At 33.8% G+C, this 17,042-nt stretch overlaps 1 protein-coding gene across 1 annotated transcript; it reads left to right on the forward strand.

The window, feature by feature from the left end:
• The first annotated feature begins 4,064 nt into the window (after positions 1–4,064).
• Positions 4,065–15,970, forward strand: LOC123532818 (solute carrier family 23 member 1-like). The gene is made up of 12 exons (XM_045314407.2): positions 4,065–8,152; positions 8,703–8,860; positions 9,350–9,444; positions 10,166–10,260; positions 10,469–10,650; positions 11,045–11,165; positions 11,536–11,692; positions 12,779–13,032; positions 13,527–13,691; positions 14,049–14,157; positions 14,724–14,819; positions 15,045–15,970. Exons 1-12 carry the CDS (start codon positions 7,892–7,894, stop codon positions 15,209–15,211), a joined length of 1,860 nt encoding a protein of 619 aa, XP_045170342.2. The 5' UTR covers positions 4,065–7,891; the 3' UTR covers positions 15,212–15,970.
• Positions 15,971–17,042: the final 1,072 nt, after the last annotated feature.

Consider the following 17,042-nt stretch of genomic DNA (forward strand, 5'->3'; position numbering starts at 1 on the left):
TTTGAATATGTACAGTCTGAAAGAAAGGCGTTTAAGAGGTGACTTGATTGAAACCTACAAGTTTTTGACTGTTAAATACATTTTTTACCCTGAGAAGTTTTTCAAGTTATCAGATATTTCATCTACCAGAGGACATTCACTCAAGCTCTATAAACCAACTCTTAAGAAAGGACTCCGTCTTCAGATTTTTTTCTCCATCAGAATAGTAAATGCATGGAATGAATTGCCCGAAAGGGTTGTAAGTGCTCAGACAGTTGAAGCATTCAAAAAAAGATTAGATTCGAAGGGGATCCATGCTAAAAAATAAAGACAAAATACAATACATATCGCATATCCGTAGCCCTGACCAACATATAAACCGGGCCAGTCTATGTTATAAGCACAACAACACTGTTGATCCATTTAAACGAGGAGTAATATATTCCGTATTAACACAAACAAATAATTTTGATGAATGCACCAGCATGCACAGTGAGACTATCTAAAGTAAATAATACAAATTTTGCCAACTTTAATCAGAGCCAAAATATGGCCTTGTTTTTAGTACGTGCCTCATAAAATTATTAAACATATAAGACTATATTTTGATACAAAGTAAATACCGTTATTGTCCGTAAGTATTGACCTTCCGCCAATATTTTCGGGCGTTTTCGTAATTTTACGCAATATTTGTATCCTGAAAATATCTAACCGATACAGTTTACCAATGGAACGGTGGCGTAGTGGTAAGCTCTTCTTCTTACTACGTTACCATGAGTTAAATGCAGTTCAGACAATTTCTTTTTAAAATTCAATGTAGTGTAATTATGTGATTACTTTTTTAGTTCCTTACGATACATATTATTATTATTACTATTACTATACCACATTTATATAGCAATCTTTTCATGCACATGTACACGTTCAAAAGTGCTTTACAGAATGAATTGCAAACAATACAAACAAATATGCATACAAAAATAATGCATTCCACATTAACAAAAATCATGAATGTAAAACATTAGATAAAACAAGACAAACATACATACATATTTAAAAATATTTAAGTGACCCTAGGATCTGTTCTACGCTGTTTTATGAAGAAGAAAAAAATCATCAATGTATCGGCCAGTTAACGAAATATTGTACAAAGAAGTGGGTTTTTAGCAGGCTTTTGAAAGCAGCTAGCGTGTGAGCTTCCCTGATCTTGACGGGAAGGGAGTTCCAAAATTTTGGAGCAGCGAACGAAAAGCTGCGATTGCAATACATCATGGTTTTAGTTACTGGCATAACCAGTGACAGCGTGTCTTGTGATCTTAGGTTTCTGACCGGTTTATACACTTCTATCGTATCCCTAATATAGACAGGGGACTGATTGTGTAAAGCCTTAAAAGTGTGGGTCAGAACCTTGTACTGCACCCTGTATTTTACTGGCAACCAATGAAACTCCTTCAGAACCGGTGTTATATGATTGCGACGGGGCGTCTTAGTGATGACGCGAGCTGCCGTGTTCTGGACATGTTGCAACTTGTTAAGTGTACTGTTTGGAATACCACATATCATTTTTAGTGACACTAGTTCCTTGAATTGTCTGTTGAATGAACGGACACTTGTCCGGCCCTGAAGATTTTAGTCGACATTTTGTAGAACGGTTTACTGACATGTACGTAGAAGAATGTTCAATAGTAGAGTATTTCTTTCAATAAATGAACAATAAATCATGATGAATGTGACAATTTTCTCGACTAAGAAGTTTACAGATGAAACAGAAAATAACATATTTTCAGACAGGGAACTCGAACCTACAGCCCTGAGATTGGTAGCTGAACGCTTTGTCCGAACATTCGACATTATGGTGTTGAGAAATGCATATTATTGGTTTTTCAATAGTTAGATCGTTATTTAGGTGCGGGCATCGAAAATCAATTTACGTAAACATACGGATATTGACATGACTGCCAGGTCAGTACTTAGGGACAATAGATTTATGCCGCAGAACACACATTTTACATTTGATTTCGCTCCACTGCAGATAAAAGGGCAGCAATTAGTTTCTATTAATAATACTGATCGCTCCCTTTATTAGTATTTCATTCTTTGGGTTAAAAGTTAGTCAGTAGTTCATTTATTATGCTCTGGTTCAGCATAACGGAGACTGAAAGATACGTACAATTAGGAAAAAGGAAATAACACATATGTTTACACAGCCATAAAGTAAATAAACAAACTCAATCTTGGACAAAAATGAGAAAAACAATAACGGCTATACAAAGCTGTAACTTCGTTTTTATTTTGAGAATTTTTTTCAATAAGAGTCTTTCCACTTCGTTTTTTACGGATCTGGCTTGAATTAGATTTAAATTTAACTTTCCTAGACTTGTTACTGTAATCCTGTTCTATACATATTCTGCGGTATAACGTTGGGAGCAAAAAAACTTTCATTTTGAAAGAGTCTCTTTGGGTTAATTGACATAAAATGCTGGTTCTTAGCTTGCCGATTGCTTACTGCACAGGAAGCAAGGTAAAAATAACCGACATAATTAATACTCGAAAGCTTCGGTCTTTTCCGTTGTTTTCATACAAAAATCCCACCGTACTGCCAACACGTCAAGACGCAATGTCGTTCGTGATCCTCACTTTAAAATATCACCGGAAGTGCAAGAGATCGGTCAAAGGTTACATTCTACCAGTTCAATTCCTTATTTATTTCATATTAATAACAAAACATTCAGACCTCATTTTCAGCACTTTAGAGCATTTCAATGATATGAAAACCATATATGGTCATTTAGTATAACATGTCTTCTTATCAAAAATAGAAAAATATTGACATGTTATGTTGTATATAAGAAAAATAATCTGTTCTGAGAAACATCACCCTCTAAAAATGCCCCCGTGTAAACAGCCATTTAGCAATTACGTGTAGGTAGACATTTTCCAGGAAATTCACAATGAAAATGGTCTAGATCTTTTCTCAATACAATAAGCAATAAAAATAAGCCAACAATTTAACTGTCACCTCCTCATTTCACTCATTATGCCAGATTTCATCCATAGCATGGAACTACATTTTGGACTACTTCACATGTAACACTGAGTAGTCACTTCCGGTTTGGTGTAATCCGTCCTCAAGACGTACTTGACCGAGACGCCCAGTTTTAAGAACATTTCGTTAATGTATAATGATAAAGTCTAACCACAAACGATTCTAATAAAACGATTTCATCATTTTCCCTTTCCTTTACATAAATATTTCTGGAAAATGATTTTTGCATTGAAAGGGTCAACAAATGTTTTCATTTCACCATATGAGGCTAAGGTTATTCTGAAATATTTGTTCATGTATGAAGTAAGTAAATATGAAAACAATTGGCGAAGGAAATCTGGACCTTGAATGGTTAGACGTATAATAATATCAAAGGCGAAGGTACAATATAGCAACTGGAGGCTAAGAAAAAGCAAATTGAGATTATAATAAAGAAATTGGAGGCTACAATAATGCCAGTGTATGAAATTATATAAAGCAGTTGAAGTCTACAATAAAACAAGTGGAAGGTACAATAAAGCAATCAGACACTAAAGTAAAGCAAAAGAAGTATACACTAAAGCAACAACAAAACATATGGATGCTACAATAAAACAATCGGAGGCGAAGATAAAGCAAATAGGGCCTACAATAAAGCAATGGCAGGCTATATTAAATCCATTTGGGGCAACAATAAAACAGATGAAGGCATCCATAAAGCAACTGGGGCTATGATAAAGCAATTGGAGGCTGGAATAAAATAAATAGATGCTACAATAAAGCAAATGAAAGCAATCGTAAAGCAAATGAAATCTACAGTAAATCAATTTGAGGCTACAGTAAAACAATCGGAGGTTACAATAAAGCTAATAGAGGCTACAAAGTCCTCGTTTTTCCCGCCCACAACAGTAAGGGACATATTCTAGCTTATAAAAGTGCACCCCCCCACCCTTTACACAGATAACAGACAATTAACAGGGATCAATTCCAGCAAACAAAATACGTCTTGAAGACGTCTTTATTTGGTTGTTTTATGGTCACGACGTGTGACCAGAAAAAAGACGTCTTTATTTGGTTGTTTTATGGTCACGACGTCTGTGACAAGAAAAAGACGTATTTTTCATGTCGTTTTACTTACAAAATAAATACGTCTTTTAAAAGACGTTTTATAGCCGTCATAAAAACGTCTTTGTCTATGGGAAACTGCAAGTTTTCAGTCTCCTAAGCTGCAATAACATATATAGCATAAACTGTTAGAAAAAACTATGATTTTAGATATATGTTGGATCGAAAGTTCGATAATTTCCTTGCTTCATAATAGAACTGACAGGTATAGCATTTTTATTGTATTTTCAAATTACAATATATTTACTAGGGTTCCAAAATTCATGACAATGGACTTAAACTTCTAAATGATATATTTTGCACTTCCGAAAATGTTCCTAATTGTTATTAAAATTGGACTGTTGTCTAGCTATTTTCAAAATGGTGTAATTACTTTTAATAATAATAGTCATACATTTGAAAGCGATAGTATAATGATTAAAACTGAGATTCATTAATTTGAGAACATATATAACACATGTTTGTAACCATGGTAACAAAGGGTCTGTCTCTCTCTACATATCTTATCTATTAGTCACGTCTGTATCTTTATATTGGTTTGTTAATTAAGCTGTAAGACAGAACAAATAGTTTATACATCATGTACAGAAGGGTGATGCAGATAAAGTGAGTGCAATACTTTACATTATTATAACTTAATATTCGTCAATCATTTTGTACATCTGAAGTAAATATATAAAGATAAATATTTTCGTGAAAAATGATCATTGGATATCTTTAAAAACTGACACATTTTTAAATCTAAAATTTGTACATTAGTAAAGTATCTCTTAAACTGAGATTAAGTGTCATCGGTTGAGAAAAAAAGTTCGCAGTCAGTCCGGGGCTCGAATCAGCATAATGTATAGGGTAAAAGCGTATTATAGACGAGATACATGTGTATTAATAACAAATTAAATAAATATATATAGAAAACAGAGATTCAGTAATTTGGGATGTGATAAATTCGGCGAGGCAGAGAAAGTGAGTGCAATACTTTAAACATTATTAAAACTTAATAATTATATTCGTCAATAATATTATATTTAAAAGACTGACGTTTTTATTAAATATCTATTTTATCATCAATAGCTTTTTTTTTAAAATCTGCATTTTTCTTAAAATATCTCATACTTACAAAGTCGGAGAGGATATTTTAATCAGAAAATGTTGATGATATTTTAAATGCTTCCATTAATTGTTTTATCAGTACTGTAATTACTTATCAAAACTGCTTTTTGTATTTTTATTTAGTTTACAGGAAAATGATGAATGATAATTATAAAACACTCGAATTTGATATATTTCAGGTGACACCAGGTCCAGTGGTTTTGCCGTGATGAAGATTTTGAGAACTAAGCTATTAAATTGCGACTCACTTATTGGATTACCTATTGGACTTACTATGTTACTTAGATAAAATACGATCACAGATCTATGAAGTGGAGATCAGAAAATACATGCTGATTACAAGAGCTAGATATGCAAAAAAATAATTAAAAAATCAATGCCTAAAATACTAATTCTTTATCCGTTGGATTATGGTTGGAATTCACATTTCAAAAAGATGATGTGTTATTTTTTCTTGTCATAAAGACACCATTTTAATGCACGACAAGCCCTTGCCAAAATATCAGGCTTCCGGCGAACGTTGCGGCAAATTTGCCGCAAAAGGTTTGGTGAATTTGCCGCAAACTTTTACCAGGCAAAACTAATTTGCATGGTAAAAGTTTGCGGCGAATTCGCCAAAACCTTTCTGGCGAACTTCTGGCAATGTTCTGGCGAGCTTTTGGCAAACTATTTATGCAAATAAGTTTGCGGCGACTTTGCTGCAAACAATTATGCAAATTTGTTTGCCGTAAATTTGCTGCAAACTTTTGGCGCTAAAATAACACGCACTTTGTTTTTGAAGAATAAAGGAATCAAGGTTCAGCAATATATTTTCAATAAAAGTAAGAAAAGGCATATTTATCTCTAAAATTAGCAAAAAATATTTTCAGCTTATAATGATTTATTTTTCTAAATAATTATAATCAAAGAAATACAAATGTACGAGATCAGTATGATAAAGTATGTCTTTAGTAAATATGTTTTATGCTTACATTAATGGGTTTGAAACTCTTTAAATATTTTAAAGGTTGTTAAAGCTGATAACTGATTTGCTAAAAAATTCCTCTGTGTGCAAATGTCTTAATTAATTTGCAGATTCATTAAATTATTTATTGCAATCTGTTGTATCTATTGGTTTTCAGGTAGCAAAAGTCTAAAAATAAACAAAAGCTAACTGTTAAAAATCATTCAGTTTTTTTTTTTTTTTTTGCATGCGTAATAATGTGAAAACTAACCTTACATCGCAACATTTATTCACGGATTTAAACACAGTATACTTCCGTGATATATCCATCTTTTTGTAAAGTTTTTTGTTTAGCATCGAAACTAAAAAAAATCCATGTTAATACATCAATGTTCAACTACTGTTTGGCAGTTTGAAAACGGAGCCAAACTCTACGCAGTCAATAAAAATAGAGAAGAAGTCACGTGATACTGTTCTGGCAATTCTCTGGCGAACTTTCACATCTGGTCAGATAATAAAAAGATTATGGCGAATGTTTTGAAGACGAAAATATAAATAAAAGATTCTGGTGACGTTTTGGTGAGCACAATCATGTGATAATTAAAGTTTCTGGCGATGTTACGAGAAATTCTTCATTCAGTAAAGTCTGTGGTGAGTTTGCAGCAAAGTCACCGAAACGTTTGCCGACAGATCGCCGCTACCGGCAAACTTCTGCAAACATTTATTACTCTGTTCTGGTGAACTAAAATGTTTGCGGCAAATTTACCACAACTTTGCGGCAAATTTGCCGTAAACTTTTCATTTTGGTAAGGGAAAATGTCTTTTAAAGACGTCTCTAAAAGAAGTGATCGCACCTTTCAAAAACAACCGAAAAAAGACGTAATAAAGACGTCTCCAAAAAGACGTCTTTAAGACGTCGCTGAAAGACGTGAACGCACCTTTAAAAAACAACCAAAAAAGACATCATAAAGACGTCTCAGAAAGACGTCATAACAACCAAAAAAGTATTTTGTTTGCTGGAAAGTCATGTTTATGAATTTATAGACATAGTACCTAAAATTTTAAATAAAGAAAAGCAATTAAAAAGTAACTTTGGTTGTTTCGATATAATTTTAAGACGAAAGATAATACATAAGTGTTGGTCTGATCATTTTGAAGCATGTTGTTTATGAATTTCTTAAACATTTTATTTAATTTCCATGTATCCCCTCTTGCAGGTAGTCCTACATATCAAGTCATTGATCAATATTTAATCCCCAGTTATACCTGGACTACTGCGGGAAGAACTTAACTCAATGCAAATAAGTTGTCAAATACATGATTATCGTATGACATCGAAAAAAGTTTTAAGTCTAATAAAATTAATGCAGATTCACTATTTAAGCTGAAATTTAGATGTAATGTTAATTCTACTATATCACACACCGTATATAAAACAAGAAAATACTCTTTTTTATTATAACAATTGTGAGAATAGAAAAATCAGTACATGTAGTTCATGAATTGTGACTGTGACAGTGGTTGCATTTAAATCAAGGGCATGTTTTCATTATGTTTTAGATGTTTTGCTTATATATGAAAGCAACAGCAGTTTATTGAAAGTATACGAGAGCAATTTCGATTTAACATTAGAAATACTGTTTTAACATTTTTGAGGAAAGTGTCAATCATATCAGTAAGACTTTAATTTGTTTAAAATAAATCTAAGAATGGCTGACAGGGTAACTGAAACCGATGTTGCCAATGGAACAGAGTTGACTAGACTGGCATTTACAGATAACGGAACTGAAAATAATGTTTGCAATGAAACAGAATTGACTAGACTTGCATTCACAGATTTTGATACTGAACATTCCGGTGAAATCAAAGAAAGCGAAACTGAACTTGTGAAGGACTATTCCAAAAAAGTGATCATCTATGGTGTGAACGAATCGCCACCACTACACATTACGATCGTGTGTGCTTTGCAGGTAGTCTAAGTTTACACACAGTGTGCTCAATTTTGTTTAGCATACTTTTAAAAGCAGGTAGTGTATTCGATTCCTTACTCTTGAATGGAAGAGAAAGTTTAAGGACATTGTACGAGAAGCTCAGTATGCCATTCACAACAGTTCTAGTCTTTTGTACAACCAATAATAAAGTGTCTCGTCATTTTAGACTTTTAAGGGGTCACTTCTCTCATACATTCTGGGGAGTGGTCATGTAGAGCCTTGCCAGCTTAGGTCAGATTTTTGTTTTGTTTTGTAAATGCTTGAGTATAAAAAACTTATCCGTCACCTTTGGAGGTGAAGTACCAAGTCAATGACAGGGGTGTGCTTCCGATTGCTACTATCTGAACCTGTTATCTAAAATAAAATATTAAAATGGTTTTGCTGAAATAATAATTACATTGTAATAATTCATAGCCTTAAAAAGAGTAATTTCAGTCCAATATCCATTAAATTATTTACACAAGTTATGATCGATGTCAAGCAAGGTAATCCGTGAACTGCAGATGTTTATGCTTGCATTTTATTCCAGCAAGGACTGTCAGCCCTGTCCAGTCAACTGGTTGTAGCTGTTCTTGTAGCGGAAGTTGTCTGTGCATCAAATAACGACGTGTTCAAAGCTAGGATACTCAGCTCTACAATGTTTATGGCCGGGATCTCGACTATAGCAATGAATTTACTGGGAATAAGGTAACACATGACAATGTTCATGGCCGGGATCTCGACTATAGCAATGAATTTACTGGGAATAAGGTAACACATGACAATGTTCATGGCCGGGATCTCGACTATAGCAATGAATTTACTGGGAATAAGGTAACACATGACAATGTTCATGGCCGGGATCTCGACTATAGCAATGAATTTACTGGGAATAAGGTAACACATGACAATGTTCATGGCCGGGATCTCGACTATAGCAATGAATTTACTGGGAATAAGGTAACACATGACAATGTTCATGGCCGGGATCTCGACTATAGCAATGAATACTCTGGGAATAAGGTAACACATGACTTTTCGAAAAGCAATTCAAGCTTCAGCAATGTCTCCGTTATTTAATACATGCCAATGCATTCAATTAATGGACTGAATAATTAATTAACTTCAAAATTGCTTTTTTTTTGTTGTTGACGATGAACGTTTACTGATAAGAAAGCTTATATTTTATATTTATAGATTACCGTTATTTCAAGGAGGAACGACTATCTATGTGGTTCCTTTGATGATGATGTCGGACCTTGAAGGCTCCTTCTGTTCAACAACGTTTAAAGGTAAATTAGGCTTACATACTTACAATTTCATACTGCAACTCAATATTTAAAGGCAGACTCGGCTTCTATTGGTGCAAGAATATAAAACGTGCATAAACGAGCACATGTCAGTCACAGTAGGATATAAAGTAAGTCACATAGAACTGGAGAATGACAAACAAGTACACCGTCAAAAGTGACAAAAATATCCTTCCCGGGTCCCTACCAACTGATATAATGAAACCTTTGTACAAACTCTTGTTTAATTCCACATTTTTGTAGCAAACTGTTTTATTACCATTTTACCTGAATCTTTTTAACTTCGGTCTCAATTTTAGATAAGATGTTACCATATTTCAGTCAAATGCCCATTTCTGGTTTTGCATTTGATGCTTTCCAATATGGACTAATTTTATATCTATTACATTAGCACACAGAATATCTACGTCTACCCCTTATTCTACAATGAAACAACCTCTTTGGACGTCTGAGTCGGTTCATATTATATTCTAATCTTTAGTGTGCGTCTTTTTTTGTGCTCAAGTATTTTCATAAAAGAAATAACATAACGTTAGCAGACATTTAATATAAACCACCTGTTTTATGTATTAAATCTTATTATTTTTATTCGGAAAAGAACTATATTCGCCTTTCGTTTCAATGCATGTCTTGAGGTATTATTCCTCATAGAATGCATTTACAATACTGCAATGAACAATAATTAATTCATCTTGCATTTCAGGCCAGAGTTCGTCCAACATGACAAGTGAAAATGTATCGAGTGGATATGATATACCAGAGGAATCGATGGAAGTCATTTTAACCAACGTCAGAGCGGTGACGAGATTTATTTTTTTTAATGCAACACATATATTATTCATCTAAGCAAATTAATCTTTGATTATGGTACATAAGATTATAGCTACAGGGTGTATAGCTTAATATTTGCTTCCTTTACAGTGTTATACGCACTTGTAAGGTTTTGACACCTTTAATATCTTCCGTATTTATACAGTAACACTATTATATCATTTTGTTCTTATAGTTACAAGGCAGTCTGATGGTTGCGGGTGCTCTTCACGCTATAATGGGAGGGTTTGGACTGATTGGCTTTCTACTGAAGTTCATTGGACCATTGACGATTGTTCCAACAATGATCCTAATCTTTGTCTTCATAATCAAAGCAACTCTGAAGTTCGTCATAGTTAGTTGGGCCATATCTATTTCGTAAGCTGTTTGCGTTGTTGAAGCCTTATCACGAAAGTACTGTTTGATCAAACATTTCTGTTACATTTTCCACTGGATTGCTCTTAACATATAAGACAATACCATTAATGTTAAACACCATTCTAAGAATTCCAAGGAGAGTAATATAAATTTATTAAATTTTTATGACATCTTCACCGCACGTTAACGTCTCTGTCTACAATTCGCAAAAAGATCTTGTTACAGATTTGGTATATTAAACAGTTCTTCTAACTGAAATATATCGTTGCGACAAGTACACATAAAATTTTCTAGATAAAATACTTACAAAATAAGCTGGTATTAAATATGTCACTGCATTACTGAATTAATAGTCTAAAAAAAAGAAACATATGTTAATAATGTTATATTTCAGGACAATAGCTCTGTCTGTGATATTGTTTCTTTATCTCTCCCGCTACAACATGCCTGTTCCAGTGTGGACACCCTCTGGGGGATGTAGAATTATTCGTTATCCTGTACATCAGGTATTCTCGGTATGTAAACATTAAAAATAAAGAAATGATATTGACTTCATACTTTGGACAAATAAATTGTGTCTTGGCATTGTCTTTTTTTTAATTAAAGGCACAATAAGTTTTATCTACTTTATTTAGCTGGGAGGTAATTCAGTCAGGACTGATCGCGGCACCATATTGCTTCAGGAGTATTGTCTTCAAAGCCTGAGAGGTGTACTTTTCTTGCAAATGGCATTTCCACGAAATAGTGTGCAAAGATTTGAATTAAGATATAACTCGATCTTATCAACAGAACATTGACATCATGGTCAGACCTCTTTTAAAATAACGTATATTTTAAAAATTGTGTTTCCAAATGTTTATAATATTAATCTGGCTTTTTCTGCAGATTTTAATCGCCATGTTAGTTAACTGGCTTATATGTGGAATACTGACCCTGTATGATGTATTCCCCAACGACCGTGGTGATAGCAGTTATAATGCTCGTACAGATGCTAGGGTAGATGTTATATACGACGCTCCGTGGTTTACTTTTCCTTACCCTGGTGAGTCTTTACGACAACTGTTTCTGTTGCTGAAAAAAAAAAAACATTTTTATTTCATTTTAATGGCTCCCCGATACATCAAATGGATTTCACTTTTGATTCTTTTACTCTGTACCCACCCGCTTAACTTGATACACAGAACGCAGATCTACAGATCGCGGGATCGTAAGTTCGATCCAAGGCTAGGCGTATGTTCTCCGTGACGATTTGATAAAAGGCACTTTGTCTGAAATAATTCGTTATGCACCTCCAATGGGAGACTTTGGTCAGTTATCCTCCTTTCATACTGTCTAAAGTAAGTAGTTCCTTTCATGTGGATTTATGTCTGTAGATTTAATAATGCCTTTAGCTACATATTCTATAAACACACATGCATCTTAATTTTGACATTTCAGACATTTAATTTAATAGATATGCAAGATATTCCATACCTTAGAACTGATATCTCACAGACAAAACAGATAAAGTCAGAGGATTCCAAATGATGGGACCAAGTTACAATTTTATTATCTTGGACATAATGCAATAAAGGAGAAAATTTGAAAGTCCCTAAGTCCCTCATTCTGCCGGAGAACAAGATTGTACTGGTACATAATTATGGAACACCGGTTAGGTTAGCTACCCGCCTCTATATAACCTAAATACTATTGAAAAACGGCGTTAAACCCAAACAAACAAACAAAAATGTATTTCCTCTGCTAAAGGTCAGTATTACATTTTGAGTTTGGTTGGACTCACAGCACAATCGCTATCTGTTACTGTTTTTACGGATTTCTACGTTAACTTAAGATTCTATAATAAGCAATATTTTATATATGACATATGAGTTAGTCTATCATCCCCTTTTGCACATACTATTGTAAAAAACTGCGTTAAGTTACAATGGAGTCTCGGACAAGAATATAATTGTCATGTGAGTAGTCGCATTATAAAGTACATACACAACGATAATTATAATTGTATTAAGTTATATACTTGTTGTAATAGTTGCAATATTGTAAATAGTGTAAATTTCATACTGGGTGCTTGACGTCATTTGTGACGCAATCTAATGTGTAAAAAATTCATTAACATCTCTTATTTCAGGCCAGTATGGACCACCGGGCATAAGTATACCTGCTACTGTAGTTTTTGTAATTGCTACCTTCATTTCAATTCTTGATTCAATCGCTGATTACTACGCATGTGCGAGGGTAAGTCGCGTGCCCCCGCCACCTGCCCATGGAGTGAACAGAGGCATCCTGATTGAGGGCATTTGCAGTTTTCTGTCGGGCACTCTTGGCTGTGGTCATGCTACAACAACTTACGGTGGAAATGTCGGCACAATTGGTGTCTGCAAGGTAGAAAATACATCTTGCTTCCGTGTAGTTTTCAACATTTTGATATTCCATAATCTTAATATAGCCTTTCTTGTAAAACTGAACTGGTATCTAGCAGAAACTGATTGTTTATCAAAGTAGTAAAGATGTTCATACTGGTCTGCAAAACAGTAAAATAAATTTTTCAAAGTGTCACATAAATTGTATATAAGTTTTAGCGACGATGCGACTGTCTTCAAAGCTTTGCTTTATTGTGTACTTGCATATCTTATTTTGTTAAATAAATGTTTTATATCCCTATGACTAGTACGTACTCGCAAATCTTACATTCATTTGTTTCTGATGCAGAAGTAAAATCATCAACGGATATATTGTATATGCATTTGGAGAGATCATTCTCTCAGATCCGGTATCATACATCATATAATTTATGTACTTATGACATTTTGTATATTTCAGGTAGCCAGTAGGTCCGATACATTATATATGTACACATGGCATTTTGAATATTTCAGGTTGCCAGTAGGTCCGTATTTGTTTACGCAGGAATCTTGTTTATTTTATTTGCTGTGTTCGGCAAATTCTCTGCGGTGTTTATCACAATTCCTGACCCAGTGCTTGGTGGATCCTTTATTGTAATGGTTGGAATATTCATCGGAGTAATGATTGGTAATCTAGAGGTATAAATCAAGTATATACATTCCCAAAAAACCTTTTTTGTTCGTATTATTGCATTGAATCAATTAATAACGCTTATAAAAATATAAAAAATACTAGTAGTCAACTTGAAATACACATAAATTAATCGGATAAGATGAATAAAATTTAAATCAATCACGTGATTTCAAACATTTCCGCCATACACTTAATCATGTGCGTTATATACATTATCATACACACCATTTATCATAAACATTTTATTTACACAAGCAGTAGTTTGCATATCTTCTCAACTTAAACCTGCCTTTCGCGCCTTCTTTACAAGCTTCTTACTTCACAAAGTGTAGGCTATGAAATTTTGACCATAGTATACAAAGGTAACCTCCATGTCATCGCCAAGAAACGTTGCGATACTTGGTCTTGCTGTTTGTATCGGCGTTGCTGTTCCTTCATGGGCTCAGACAGTCCAAACACCCATTGATACAGGTCAGTAATGCTAAAGGATTTATAGGGTCAGGGTTAGGGTCAGACGTTTCCGACATTGATCAATGTATCGATTTTGTTGTTCATATGTAGTTTCAGATAGTTGGAAAACTTGGTGGTAAAACACATTAAATCAAACGAACATGTACAGTTTTATTATAATCATTATTTATTTATTATTAGTTGGCTCGGGCAGTTAGTAATTTTAAAATCTATTTCTGGATGTAGTTTAATCTTGTTTCTTGTTCATATGTACACGCAGTCGTAGTATCCTTATTAACCTTTACCCTGCTAAATTTCTAAAATGGACTGGTCGATCATTCAATTTGGGCAATACCATTTATTTTTCATAGATGCATAGATGTACAGGCTGATCTTGGTCTGTACTGGTCGCAAAGGCATAATCACTTGACTCTAGCAGGCTAAAGGTTAAAGGCTTACACTAGAATCCCTGTATATGAGATGAGCGAAATTTTTCCCAATAATAGAATTTCTTCCAACTTTAGATATTGAAGGACAATCATCTATGAAACAAAAATATGCAATAAAAGTCTGATTCAATATTGTAGGAAATGAGAAAGCAAATAGACTTATAGCGATGCTTTTAACGAACCCGAATTTGGTTGGTACAGCCCTCGCTTGCTTTTTGGATAACACTGTACCAGGTAAGTATCTATCTTTTGCAGAATAATTTTGCGCTACTAGTACTAAAGTCACGCAATATTTCCGCTGCATAACTCATGCGTACTTATCGAACAATGTAATAACCTATAAACAGTTTCGCTATAAAACTCTCCATCATCAATACTTCTATTCTTGGCGTCAAAAACATTTTAAAGTTGTAAAATGTTTGCTTTCTACATCAAAATACATATTGAATTTACTTCCAGGAACAAGAAAGGAAAGAGGCATTTTAACTGAAGAAGACGCGAATACAGAAGATAGTTCAGGGTTTTATAACGAGGGATATGAAGTTTACAAGCCTCTCTTCCCAACACATATGTTGAGGTGGAAAATCATGAAATATATACCGTTCTTACCGTATGAAGGACAATAGAAATATGACATTATTTATTTTGTGTAGTATTGTGACTGTTATGTTATACATTCATTTGTTCACCGGATGAGAGCAGTTTGTGGAAAATGTCATTATCAAGTGAGAATATATAGATGATATTTGTTTGTTTTAGTGTAAGATCGAAATATATTTCACCGAGTGAACACTGTAATGCAATATTTTCACGAGTGGCGCAGCCAAGAGTTAAAATGTAAATTATGGTGTTCATGAGTGAAATATATTTCGATGATACACTGAAACAGAAAAAAATTCTATTTAGTTGATGCATTTTTAATGGTTTTAACAAAAATATATCCAGTTTGTTAGCGCAACGTCACGTGTATCGCATCGTTGCGTCATAATCTCATTACGTCAAGATATCTCTGTAGAAAAACTGTAAATAGTTTTATTATACGTTTCCTCATTTCTTTTGCATTTTCTTATGACAGAATGTATATATTTATGATCCTGTTAGTATTCTATACATCTATTCTTTACTGTAGCATATTCTGCAAGGAAGTTTCTCTTATTCATAATTCATAATCTTTCTCATTCACGTGTAGTTCCGTACCAGTGAAAAATAAAAATGATATTTTCACTGTTTGAAACAGTGAAAATATCAAATTTATTTCGCTGATAAATTTCAGTATTTCTCTGAAGAGCATGAAATAAAATGATATATATTCATCTTGTGCATACATAAATAAATGAAAACATTCGCGAATAATAGAATTATAACATATTTATTTAGTTTTTATACGGTTTTTTTTCACACACATATGGGCCATATTCAAGATGAAAACACATTTATCAGGTATTTCAGTTGTGTTTCACACTACCAATATAATATCGATTTATATTTGTGACTCAAGATTAACGAAAATACTAAAAAATCACATGCCATAGAAAAATAATGTAACGAATATGCCTCCAAACTAAATAAATGCATACTTATTCTAATGTAAGTAATTTATAGAAAATCCAGACTATATACGTTTTATCCTGGTCTTCTTCTTTTTCTTCTTCTTCTTCCATGTACAAGACAGGGCTCCAATAACTGGATTGTACTTTGTTAACGGTTGGGTTCGGGCAAGACAGTCACATCTCTAAAGGCTGTAAAGTTTGTTTATATACCATTAAAATTATGGTACACACATGAGCTGTCTACGCTGAGGACAGTGGCGGGGCTGCTACCGAGGTTTGGAGAACAGCCTTGAAGGCTTCGATGTCTGGAATGTCCGTAACCGTGGTTGGCAATACACAGAAAATGAAATCACCATAACGTGTGTCAATGCTCTCAATTGTTCTGATATAATTGACCGGCTTCCTATATAGGAGGATTTTTAACTAATGCCCTTAATATTTCTTGAGAAAATCTCAAATTAATGTATAGTTTGTAATACGCTTAGCGTTTAGCTCAACAGGGAGAGCGCATATGGATCGTGGGTATGATACGTATGTTTCCTTGACGAATTTGTCTGATATCTTTCGTCATCCGCAAATTATGCATTTGGGTAAGTTGGCAGAGGAAAACAGGTTAGTACTGGTACAGAATCCAGGAACACTGGCCAGGTTAACTTCCCGCCTCTATGTAACTTAAATACTGTTAAAAACGAAGCACCACCCAAAACAAACAAATCTAATAGGATTGATGATGAGTATATTTGAAATAATGGCCAAGAGTTAAAATGTAAATTATGGTGTTGATGAGAGAAAGCCACACTAAAAGCAAGTGTAGCTACAATTAATTATTTGGATGCTAAAATAAAACAACTAGAGCCAACTTAAGTGACTGCATGCTACAAAAGAAGCAAATTAAGGCTTCAAAAAA

This window comes from Mercenaria mercenaria, chromosome 11 (assembly GCF_021730395.1).
Source record: "Mercenaria mercenaria strain notata chromosome 11, MADL_Memer_1, whole genome shotgun sequence".
NCBI lineage: Eukaryota > Metazoa > Mollusca > Bivalvia > Venerida > Veneridae > Mercenaria > Mercenaria mercenaria.

Coding starts and splice junctions, on each gene's coding strand:
- LOC123532818 (XM_045314407.2), top strand. CDS start 7,892: ATGGCTGACAGGGTAACTGAAACCGATGTTGCCAATGGAACAGAGTTG. Junction 9,445..10,165: donor CTGTTCAACAACGTTTAAAG/GTAAATTAGGCT, acceptor CTTGCATTTCAG/GCCAGAGTTCGTCCAACATG. Junction 11,166..11,535: donor CTGTACATCAGGTATTCTCG/GTATGTAAACAT, acceptor CTTTTTCTGCAG/ATTTTAATCGCCATGTTAGT.